We start from the raw sequence: 12547 nt of genomic DNA on the forward strand, positions 1-12547 counted from the left end.
CAGATCTGGTCCTCCTGATTGATGGTTTCTATTTCTTTGATCTTCTCCTATGCCTAGGACATCAGTTCCCGTCTCTTTGTATATATTTTATAATCTTTTGTTGAAACCTTGGCATTTTGATATTTTCATGTATTATCACTGGAATTTAGACTTTGAGGTGTTGGTTCTGAGGCATTTGCTTTAATGCCAGGAGTTAACAAAAAAAAGAGAACAACTTTCCCAGTCTTTTCAGATTGACCTGTGGAAGTGCTCTCCTTCAGGACTTACCCATACGATAAGTGTAGAGAATAGCTCTAGGGGTATAAGGGCCTCCCTGGCCCTTTCTGCATATGAGTCTTAGCTTGATAAGTGTAGAGAATAGCTCTAGGGGTATAAGGGCCTCCCTGGCCCTTTCTGCATATGAGTCTTAGCTTAAGCATGCATAAGTGGCCCTAGGAATTCCCTCATTTTCAGTGTCCCATTTTCCCAAGGACACTGCACTATATGTCCTACAGAAGCAATTGCTTGCCCCAGGCAGCCATAACTGCTGTCCTACAATACTCTGGAGGAAAACTCTGTGAGCTTCCTTCTACACACAGGACAAGTTCTACAGTTGTAAGCCTGTACTGTCCCTCAAATCACCACCAGAGAGATTGGGCAAGACATAAACCCTCCTAGTGTGTGTTATGGGGCTTACTCTTCCAGAACCAGGTCCAGGGATCCTCATAGGAGTGTGAGCTGGCCCTGCACCAAGCCAGTGAGGGGATGGAGCAGGGGCCAGCTGGGGGCTAGCCAGGGGCCATAAGACCCCACTGCTTTTAAGTTACCTTTTTCTTTATTCAGTGCTCACCCTATTTCTGCTATCCTTTAATTGTGTTTGGAAGCTTTGAGAAAGATATTTCTGCTCCTTTTTGCTGGCTGTTCAAAACTTCTGTAAACAGAGCCCTGAAGTTTCTCATTCTTTCATCTTGATTGGGCCCAGGCCCTCCCACTTAGGCTTTTTTTTTCTCCCCAAGTATTTTTTTCCCTGTGTTCAGCAAATAGGTTAACTTAGACTGATTCATCTTCAAGTTCACAAACCTTTTGGCATCTGCAGTCTGTGGTTTAAGCTCAGCCAGTGAATTTTTCAGTTCAGATATTTTATTTTTCAGCTCCAGAATTTCCATTTGATTCTTTTGTATGATTTTCATTTCTCTGCTGAGACTTCCCATCTGTTCATTCATTACAACCATCATTTTCTTTAAGACTTTGAACATAATAGCTGCTTTTAAATCCCTAAAATCTGAATATTTCAGGGGTCAACCCAGTATTTGAGTGGAAGTTATTAACAGATTTGGGGTTCATCTCCTTTTCAGCATCTCCCCTTCAGTTTCCAGCCCTTTGGCAGCCCCAGATTCTATCCTCTGGCACATCACATTAAAAGGTTGTGAACTCTGGGCAGGCCATGGTGGCTTAGTGGCAGAGTTCTTGCCTGCCATGCCGGAGACCGGGTTCGATTCCCGGTGCCTGCCCATGCGAAAAAGAAAATAATGAAAATAAAAGGTTGTGAACTGGGAAGTATCCTCAGAGAAAACACCATTTAAATATGAATCCTACTGTGATTTTCTTCTTTCAGTTTTATTCCCTCCAGTTTCTACTTGCTTTTGGCTATACTCCATTCCCTTCACATAGTTACTGTTTTATATTTTGTTCAGAGTTTATGGTTGTTATCTGAGCAAGGGCTTTCATAATATAAGCTACTCTATTATTACTAAAACTAGAAATCTTTAGATTTTTTTCCCTCCTCTACCATGGAACTCTGAAAGAATCAGTAAAAGTTCATCTTGACTCTGTAAAAAGGAGCTTAAAACCCTTGTGCTCAATGGTTGTGAATAGCAGCATCATGTTCATATATGAAGCTCAACATATGTAGCAAATGCCATTTACAACCACAGTATCCAGGTATAGCTATGCTACTTATAATAAGATGTTGTGTGATAGTGAGACATGTATATTATTAGCAAGTCACAAGCAGATAGCTTGTGTAATTTGACCAATAATGTAACTAAGTTTATGCAAAAACCAGACACCTAGGCCTTGTCATTTATGTTACTTGACTTGTGATAAGTCTTAGAAGACAAAGATATTTGCAACACTTTTACCATCAAATTTATCACCATTAAAATCAGCACTGTTAGCACTTAAGTGTCTGGGTGACACCTTCTTAGCCCACCTTCTTCATTCTTCTTAATTAGAAAACTTGCTTTTTTGGAGGAAAGTAGTTTTAAAAGGACCACATTCCAGTTGCTTGAAAAGGGAAACTTCAGTTATGTAAAGGTCTGTCTCAGAAGGCAATAGTTCTAAGAAAATTGTCTTCGTCGTCATCCAGTTACCTTTAACAAAAAAAATAGAAAGTCCTAACAGAAATCTATCTTGGTGACCACAGGGCAATATTGATCTTATCAGATAAGATTCAAATAAACTTGCTGCCCAGCAAGAAGGGGGGAAAGCTGCACGTGGGGAGGTGTAGATGGCAGGTGCAGGAGTTGTGCTACTCTCCTTGTCTTTCTCAGATCCTATAGGCACTCTCCCCTGATGTGCCTTTGAACTCTCTCCTACAGGCTTGATGCGCTCGCGGGTCCGTGGAGCTGATGCTGCCCAAGCCAAGGTCTTGACGTTCCTGGACAGCCACTGTGAATGCAACGAGCACTGGCTGGAGCCCCTCCTGGAGAGGGTGGCTGAGGTGGGGGGGGGGGCACCAGGGAGGAGGGAGCCCAAGGGCCTTCTCCTTGGTTTTCCTTGATGCTGGGAAGGGAAAAAAAAATGCCTGTGGGACATTTGTTCAAAGAGTGTTTTATTCACTGTAGGAATCTATTAATGGGGGGAAAGTCACTTGCAAAGTAGGAGGCAAGGCTTACCAGAGGCTGGCGAAACCCTAATTAGTTTAAGGCAGCCATTTTCTTCGGAGGCTCTTCCTTCCTCGCCCGCAGCTTCGCAATAAACTCCCTGAGTTTAAAAAGCAGCAAAGTGCTTAGAACAGTGCCTGGCATCCAGTAAGTGCCATTTGTGTGTTCGCTGACTGCTAATTTTAAGGGGAGGGAGGTGCTGGGGAAACGCAGGCTTTGGCTGTCCCCTCTGCCCTCGGTGAGGGCAGCAAGGCAAGCACCTGCAGGAACCCAGCTCCCAGACTCATAAAGGGGCAAAGGTGGCAGGGGCAGCGGCCACAGAGTGACTGGTTGACAGCCCCCAGGAGTTTGGCTTCGGCTCTGCTTTGTGCACCTCTGTCTTCCAGAAACATTACCACTCATGTTACATTGGACTTTTGTCATTTCTCTTGCCTTCTGCTTGCTTTATTTGCTTTCCTTCCTACTCAGAAAGAGCTGAACCAGAATAAGTAAAGCAGACTTAATGAGAATACTGTTAGAGATACAAAATGAACAACTTGTTTTTAAAAACCACAACTTACAAGGACTTTTGATTAACCATATTAAATGCTATTTATTGTGTACTTTCTATATACCAGGTACTTTATGTATGTTATCCTTAATCCAAGTATTTTCCCCATTTGACAGAGGAAGAGACTGAGGGTCTGGGAACTTGAATAACTTATCCAAAGTCACAGGTGGCAGAGCCAGGGTCACAAATCAGATTTGACTAAATCCCTAACTGAGCCCCCCTCCTTCACACACCTACATACACCTGTATAAAAGAAGAACCCATCCTGCCATCTTCCCCTGACCCCACTTGCCAATGACTTCTCACTGCCAGTCTGTGTGCCAGTGAATGAAGCATGACCAAAACTAAAGCTGTGAGCCTGATATCATAATATGTAAAGGACACTAACTTCTCTAGTTTGGCTGTCAGAACTATTTAAGCCTCTTCCCCCCCCCCAAAAAAAAACCATCCCAAATTAAAGACAAAAGTGTTGAGAACATTAATTTTCATTAATTTTCTAGCCTTATCCAAAGACACAAAAATAGATGAAGTAGACTTGGAAGTAAAGCAGATTGTATTCTTGACTCCCATACCTAGGTCCAGACTGAGCCAGGCAAGGAGAATTTTATTCTCCATTGTTGACTTTGCTGGGTCATTTCTTATCCTATGGACAGAAAGAATTATCAGAATGTGAAGGGTTTTCCAGTGTTTTCTAGGCTTCTTCTGGAACAACTCTGTGGACATTAGATTGGACTCTACCATCTCTCCAGAGAACCCTATTAGGAATTGTTTAGTCCAAAACAGCTGTGCAACAAACAAATGTCTCCTTCTCCAGACTGACAGTTCCATAGGCTGCCACTGAGCCAGGCTCCTCCCTTGCACCCAGCACAGTGCTTTGCATGGAATTGTTGCTGAATGAATATTTGTCAATTGTATGAATAAGTGAATGAAACTTGTTAAAGGTCTATTACTTGGGGATTGGCACAGCCAGCATAAAGTTCTGTTTAAGATCTTTGATGCAACCCCAATTTAATGTACCCCCAAACTTAGGTTTTGTGCATCTTTTCTAGCTCACCAATGGGAGTGCATTAGTCCTTTTAAATATCCAGTATATATAGTATCATCCTGAGCATCTATCCGAGCAGTCTTGCTGTATGGATGAGTATTTATTAATCTGGCCTCCTTGCCAGTCTGAGTTCTTTGAGGGCAAGAAATCTGTGTTATTCGTCTGTCTCCTTAAAGTTTAGCACAATCCATGGCCTATGGTGGATACTTACTAAATGTTTGAAATATAGAGATAGTTATCTGAAAGATGTTGAAGCCACTCCCATCTCTTTCTCAGATGTCTGTGTTCTGCCCTATTGTGTCTTCTCTGCTCTCGAGGCACTGCATGGCTTACTTTTCCTGGAAAAGTTGTTCCTGGGTAGTGATGAAATTCATGATATTCATGATATTCTCTAGTTTTTTCCTCCAGTTTGCTGTGCTCCCAGCTCTGCTGGATTCTTTTACTAATTGTTTTTCCAAGTCTTTCTTCTGACTAATAAGGGTTCTTCAGATGGCTCAAGGAAAGCACTTACCCCTTTGTGGAATGTCAGCATGAGGCAGAGTTTCACTGTGTCTCTCACCAGAGTCAGTCATTCACATTTAAAAGGGTCAGAAAAGTTAAAAGCCCTTGTGTTCACAAAATCTCACCAGAACAATGACATTGTGGCATAAAGAAATAACCCATTCAAGGAAAAAAATAATTTCTAGGCAGACCTAGAATGTGGGACTCTCTAGTTCATTTGGTTTACCTTCTGCTATAATGTCAATCCCCTCCACCTCTCTCTCTCTCACACGTGTGTGCACATGCGTGTGCTCACTCACTCTCTCTTACATCCACACACACACCCATAGAAATGACATTCCTAATTTTGTTGTGTAGGTATCTTAGAAATAAGTTCATATTTGACTATATCCATCCCTGAGCTTTACTGCAACTAATAAATTACTGATGTTTAAGTAAAGTTGAGCTTAGATTCTGTCAAAATGTAAGCTCCCCTGTGGTTGTAATTTTGATATCTTTGGAAACCTGGGGAGACACCAGTCCTTGCCTTTAGGCAGGTGAACAAATGCCTGAATTGTCCAGAATGTATCGCTTACCGTTTCTCCTGGGAGTGGTTCATGCTATGCTCCTGCTCTCTCTATCCCCCTGGGCCCAGACTGCTTCTATATGATGGTTAGGAACAGAGGGGCTTTAGATGGGGAGGGCTGGGATCCCGAGTGGTAGGTGGTGAGGGGGGCAGTTGGTTCTGCACTGCAGCTACTGAACCCTGATTCCTTCTTTTTTGGGGGGTAGGGGAAGAGGTAGGAGTTTCTTCTGTTTGTTTTGTTCCGTTCTGTGTTGTATAACTCTTCTTGTCTTTTCTTTATCCATATTTTAGGACAGGACTCGAGTCGTATCACCCATCATCGACGTCATTAACATGGACAACTTCCAGTATGTGGGGGCATCTGCTGACCTAAAGGGCGGTAGGTGTCATAGCAGAGCCAGGTTTGCCCTACTTTGCCCTCCTCTGCGTGTGCATCTAATGGATGCCCCTTTTTGCTGTTAGGAGTGACAGTAGCAACAGCATTCACAACAACAGTGTGTATGCTTGGAGTAGAGATTATCTATGTTCTTAACAAGTTGAATTTCATAAAGAGGGAGAAAAATAGCTCTCCTGCCCTCGAAGAACTTCCTGTGTTTCCTGTAGCTCTCTTATCTCTTTGGCCTTCTGTTGCTTTTGTGACCCATTTGTCTCAGTAAACAGTTTTGGTGTCATTTTTAACCTGAGTTGATTCAGACTGATTCACAGTCTGGAATGAGGTGACACCAAGCCTCGCCCCACAGCTGACCGACTGGTTGTGGAAGAGCTCCCTGGGGCTCAGGTTCTGTGCAGTGAAAGGGGCCAGAGCCTCTACTTGGTCTCTCCCCACACCAACATTTTCTTAGTCTGGCTATCTGGTCACATATAGCCATCTCTGAACCTTCTCACCCCCTCAGCCCTGCTGATTTCTGCCCCTTACGTAAGGTGTGGTACCTTCCGATGTCCTACTTTATGTCCCAGTGGGCATTTGTTGAAATCACCACAACAGTCTCCAGCCGTTTCTCACAGTCCCAAAGTTTGTTCCCCTCAGACCCATCCTCCTCAGAACCCCAAGAATGACCTATATACGCTTCACCCTTTAATTTCTGGTATTAAAGCTGAGAAATTGTCACACCATAAGAACCTGTAAGCACACGCTCCATTACCTGTCAGAGTGGTGACATCACACACCATGGCATCTCCGGAAAACCCCATTGCCCACTTTTGAAAGAAGGAGAGTGAATAAGGCATTTAATATCTTAGTATAAGTATAAAAGAAGTTTGTGTTCCACACACCCCCTGAAAGGGCTTTGTAGACCCCTAGGACACCCCCAACTGCTTTGACGACAGCTGGTCTCCTGGAAATGCTTGGTAATGCTCACTGAAGCCCGGCCTCCAGCTGCCCCACACCGTAAGGGGCCAGGCACGCTCTCCCGGATGTCCACCAGTTGTCATGGTGTCCCAGGGCCACAGCGCCCCGCGTCTGTGCAGTGGAGCTCTGTGCTCAGCGGGGCTCTGCAACAGCCCAGGAATCAACTCCTTCCCTGAAACTCAGCAGATTCGCCTATGAAAATTCTACTGAGAACCAAGAAGTTAAGCAAAACCTGCTTTCCGAAGTTGAAAGAGATGTCAGGGTCTTTGTCTTGTGTTTGTGTAATTTACCCGTCAAAAATAGAATCCGACCACCCTCACCCAAACTTACTCATTCTTTATGCCCAAGATTATTCAGCTCTTTGCCAACTATTCAGTACCTCCTTTATTCAAAATGTTAAAATGAAGGCTGTCTCTTGCACATCTTAACATTTGGGGCTGATTAGAAGCAGATGGACGGCTCCAGCCGTACACATGTGCAAAGGGTCAACTAACAGTCCAGAATCAGAAATGCAGAGAGCAAAACCCCAGAATTAGACCCCAAGCTCCACAAGCAGGATGTTGGGGCCACCTCATGGGATGCCGGCCATGCTGTCTTGACCGTGTCCCTGTCCCCACTGCACCTTGGCTTCCCCAACCAAGAAATGGTATGCTCACAGCCCTGGCTCATTGGCAGTGGTGAGGATAAAGGGGCCACCAGCATGAGGTCAGAGGCACATCAGTGTTGGCTGTGATGGTGAGTACACAGCTTGCCCTTCTCCAGAAGCATCATCATAATGTTAATCATGCTCGAAACATTGTACCTAATTTGGAGAACATAAACGTTCTGGAAAGATTCACGCCAACTGGTTAGAAGTAAAGATATTTTGGACTTTAAAGAGGGCTGATCCTGAGCTGTCAAGAAAGTTTTAGGGTTCAGATTGTCTCCTTTTTTTACAAAGCCGTGCTTAGGTCAGAGCAGATGTAAGGTCAGTGAAATGCCGTTGCTGTGGCGGGTCAGAAGAATGAGGGTCAAAGTCACCATAAGTGCATTTCATGAAATCTCTTTAGAAAAAAAAAAAGGACAATGTTTTAAACAGATTTTTAATCTTTTAACTCATCTCTATGGACTAAGGCAATAAAATAAATACTAAAAATAGTCTTCAAAGCAAAAGACAAGGTAATGTGAGTCAGTTAGCTGTTTGTGGTCTTCATGTTCTCTGTCAATAAAGCATTCATGACGTCTTTGTGCTTGGTGCCCACTGCATTTGAGGCAGGTTGTCTGCCTTCCAGGGTAGTGCCGGGCTCTTCAGGAAAGCCAGGCCCCGTAGCCTGTGTTGGTTTCCACTTTGTGCATTACCTTCACTGCCTCTGTCCCCCTGCCTTCCCCATCAGCCGGCTGTTTCCCTCTTTACTGAGCCCACTCCACTCGGCATTGAGAGAGCTGGGGCGACCTTTGTGGCCGATGCCTCTGGATGAGCTGTAACCCACCCTGGGCCAGCTCAGGAGACACAGCCATGGGCCCCCTTGTCCAACCTTGTCCAAGCTCCTGGCGCTGGGGCTGTCAGAGCAGAGACAACACCCTGAAGTCAGAGCATGCAGATGAGACATCTGGACTTGGGCGTTGCAAAAGCCCTGTTGACAAAAAGCCTGATGACAGAGAGTTTAAGAAGCACGGAATTGAAAGCTAGATGGAACAGGAATAATTAGGTTTGACTGTCAAACCCTTGGAAATGCAGTGCCATGAGCTGCAGGGTTTGCCAAGAAATGGCCTTTGGATATGTCCAGAGAGCATTCAGCAGGCACGGGTGCTGATATACAAACGGCATTGTACACTTTACTCCGTGTGCAGTTTACTCCGTGAGTGGGAGTAAGACCTTGACAGCTGTGTGCCCAGGAAGCTTGTTGCCAGAATCCTGCAAATGCCTGGTACAATGCATAAGCTCGTCTAGCTTGAGTGGCCTGTGGATTCTAAAATGAAATGGGACAGGAGCCACATGTACCAGAAAAGGAGGGTCATCCTGTCAACTTTTGCAACTTCTGGCTCCTTTTCATCTTAAAAGCTTTCCCACCCCCACCTGGTACAATGCATAAGCTCGTCTAGCTTGAGTGGCCTGTGGATTCTAAAATGAAATGGGACAGGAGCCACATGTACCAGAAAAGGAGGGTCATCCTGTCAACTTTTGCAACTTCTGGCTCCTTTTCATCTTAAAAGCTTTCCCACCCCCACCCACCCTGCACCAGCTTGTTCTGGGCTGTAAGTTGTTTAGGTTACAATGAAGAGATATTGAAAAGTTGCAAAATTGTGGGACCAGGGAGCCTGTAATTCTCTTCTCCTACCCCCTTGAGCTTCTCTTTCTCGAAGGCAACGTTGGAGGCAATGGTAGCAGATATTTTTTCTCAGTCACTACTGTCTCTAGTCTTACACCCCTTGCATAGGTCACAATATTTCTGTTTATTCCACAATATTGCCACACAGATCCCTGCTCTCTTTGCATTTTCCATTTATTCTTAGGCATTTTAATTTTAGTAAATTCTGAGCCACATTTTCTGTTTTAGGCAAGCTTTTTGTGGAAATAAAATTTCAAAGTGTACCCTCCCTTCGACCTTCCTCCCGCTGGCTCCACCCTCCCTGTTCTCTCACTGTCTTCTCCCAGGGTCTTCCTTGGTTTGGTTTTGTTTGTTTGTTTTGCTTTGTTTTGGTTTTTTTATTTTTATTATTTTATTTTATTATTTATTTTTATTTTTATTTGGTCCTATCCAAATATCAAATACTGTTAAGCTATGAGAGACAGGGGGTACAGGGGAGTCAGCAGCCAATGTCTGTTGTTACCACCCCGTGATTCTTCTCTATTACGGGCAGGTTTTGATTGGAACTTGGTGTTCAAATGGGACTATATGACACCTGAACAGAGAAGAGCCCGGCAAGGAAATCCAGTTGCCCCCATCAAGTAAGTGCCAGGCATCCCTGAGGGGCACCCTGCAGAGGTAAGAACCCCAGGCTCAAATCCCTTTCCAGGACCTTGAGTTGCCTGGAGGCCACATCTGACTTTACCTTCTGCTCTCCCACTTCCACTGGTCCTCACTCAAAGGAGAGTTTCTGCTACTGAATCATAGAATAAGGCACTGAGATTTCTTTTCTTCCAATGAAGTCCAATATTTATTTGTAAAGCAAATTTGCCCTTTCTGTGTGTTCCTTCGTGTTTATAACATAGAATATTTTCAGTAGCAGAGTGGGGTCTCCAAGTTGATTTTGGCAACAAATAAAGCATCCAGGGAAGAGGGACCGGGGCCAGGCAAGTAGGAGTCCTGTCCACTGCTGCCCCTTCACACTGAGCTGGCCTTCCTCTGCAGAACCCTGGTTTGCTGTCGGCCCACAGCATGGTCACTTGTGTTGGGCTCACGAAAGACTTGCTCTAAGAGTCCCTGCCCACCCAGCAGTGAAATTCATGGTTGGGAGTCAGAATGCTTTCTCCAGCTAGGAAGAGAATTGTGGGATGTGGCACCTTACACTGTGGAAGCATCAGTGCCCAGAAAGTGAAGTAGGCATTTGAAAACAGCAGTGGTGAAGCAAAGAGAGGAGCATCTTGAGCTCTGAGCAAAGGGCAATGGCTGTGAAGTTATTTTTGAAGTTAGCTTATAGTTCTGGAACTGTGTATGAGCACTCATGATCTGATTTTGACCTTCATCCTCTTCCTTTCTCCCATCGTACCATTTTTCTCCCTCTTTAGAACACCCATGATTGCTGGCGGGTTGTTTGTGATGGATAAGTTCTATTTTGAAGAACTGGGGAAATATGATATGATGATGGACGTGTGGGGAGGCGAAAACCTGGGTAAGTATGAACCTTGTTCCTTCAGAACAGTTCAGTCGTGGACTGCCAGTGGTTTCAAATTCTGTTAAAATAGTGGTCCTTTCTTCCTCACCCAAGGAAAAATGGAAGCTTGGAAGAGATTACTTGGCAAGAGTTTGTGGAATGCAGAGTTCTAACTGGAAACAAACTTTAAAGGAATTAGAGTAACTGTTCCTCCAAGTTTGTCCCAGCACTAACTATAAATTGTACCCCTTTCACTCTTAAAAGTGCTTTGAGTTGAGCAATAAAATCTGTTACCCTAATTAGAGTAGAAAATGACAGAATACAGATAATATCTTTGAAGGAAAATCCAAACTCTTTAAAGTCATTTGAATCTGAGGGTTTGGAAAGTGAGCTTAGAAAAGTAGGGAAAGCACGTTAGACTCTAAGATTCATTTTTAGCCATGTAGAGTGGAAAATGAGTTGAAAACATGGGTCTTCATTCCATGTTTTGAGAAACCAGAAGTGAGTAAAGTACATGGAGCAGGTAGGTAAAAAAAACCCTCCAGTTCTGTAGATCTCAACCTTGGCAAGGCTCGCAGGCTGTGACTGAATTGCAATCGAAGATCAGATGAGGTGGACAGGGCTTTCCATTTATTCCCTTCGTGACTGCTTTTATGAATGGCTCTAATTTGTTTTGATTTTTGTTTTTTAATAACCGAGGGAAATCATTTCTAAGCAGGCTTAAGGGCAATGAAATTTTACAGACTTGGGTCTGTATTGGCAGGGACATAATTATTGTATAAAAGAGAAAAAAGGTTTTGTTTTTTTTTAGGTTTTTAAATATGTTTCACTTGAAGCTTTAATTTCAAGTACTTGAGTTTCTGAGCTAATTTTCCTTGGTTATTGAATGTTCTGCTAAGGAAAGAAGGTCAAGGAAAGGGAGAAAAGAAAAATGACACCATCATTTTCTATAGTTTTTGCTTGAAACAGTGACTTCAATATTGGCATTCTTTATGTTAGATTTCAAAAAATAATTTGTAATTTTTCTGTCATTTTATGGTATTAAATTTAGTGATAATATCTTATCTTGGAAGGATTACTCTGCCTTCATTTCGTGTTGAAAGCTTCGTATAGACTCAATAACTACCTTGTGGGGAGAAACGTGAGTCAAACACCTTTTTTGGGTTTTTTGTTTTGTTTTTTGAATGATACATTGACCTTTAGGTTGGGCCAGGATTGAATCCATTTGCATATGAAGAGCTTCAGGAGAATTGTTAGGTTTCTGAAAAGAATACTGAATCCCCCGCCCCCACTCCTCGCTCCAGAGACACTCTGCTCAAGGAACGAACCGGGATTCCTCTCACAAAGCCAGTGAAATGTAGCAGCTCAGCATTGCCCCACAGGAAGACAAGATGTGGTATTCAGAGGTGTCTGCTGGTAGCTGAAAGCACTGATTAGGCAGATGACCTGGGTTAATGCATTGAACAAAAGGAGCCAAGAGTAATAATCCATGGCAACCAGCATTTTGTGTTATAACATAGGAAGACTGTTGATTTAAATATAAAAGGAGACGTTTCACCCAGAGACTAGGGGATAGAGTTTTTCGGTTTTTGTTTTTTTTTTTTTAAATTTCTTGGTTGGTGGTGGTTTGGTGTTTCTGTAGTCGTACAGCATGTAGGGGGGTTGCGTGGGGGGCAAGGAGAACCTGAAGAAGGGGCCAGGTCTGGAGTCGAGCATAGACCATTGCAGGCTGGAGCACATCCCCTGCCTGGGGCTCTATCTCCCCCTTCCCTTGACTGGTTCCAGTAAGGTCGCTCTTGTGGAATCTTCTCTCATTTAAAAGTAAAGCTGGCACACAGGTTTCAGCAAGAAAAGCCCATCATGCAAATCTCTCTCTCAA

General features: G+C 43.8%; 1 protein-coding gene across 7 annotated transcripts in view; it reads left to right on the forward strand.

Moving 5' to 3' along the window:
* GALNT2 (polypeptide N-acetylgalactosaminyltransferase 2) overlaps positions 1-12547 on the forward strand; it is a 234758-nt gene that overhangs the window by 188744 nt on the left and 33467 nt on the right. For all 7 annotated transcript variants that reach the window (XR_013170865.1, XR_013170866.1, XR_013170867.1 and 4 more), the window contains exons 7-10: positions 2580-2701; positions 5817-5904; positions 9715-9802; positions 10583-10686. Coding sequence is in view for 1 of the 7 variants with exons in the window: in XM_077149416.1 (XP_077005531.1) it covers positions 2580-2701; positions 5817-5904; positions 9715-9802; positions 10583-10686 (402 nt within the window). In the remaining 6 variants the exon portion in view is untranslated. The remainder of the gene's footprint in view (positions 1-2579; positions 2702-5816; positions 5905-9714; positions 9803-10582; positions 10687-12547) is intronic.

This window comes from Tamandua tetradactyla, chromosome 2 (genome assembly GCF_023851605.1).
Source record: "Tamandua tetradactyla isolate mTamTet1 chromosome 2, mTamTet1.pri, whole genome shotgun sequence".
Classification (NCBI taxonomy): domain Eukaryota; kingdom Metazoa; phylum Chordata; class Mammalia; order Pilosa; family Myrmecophagidae; genus Tamandua; species Tamandua tetradactyla.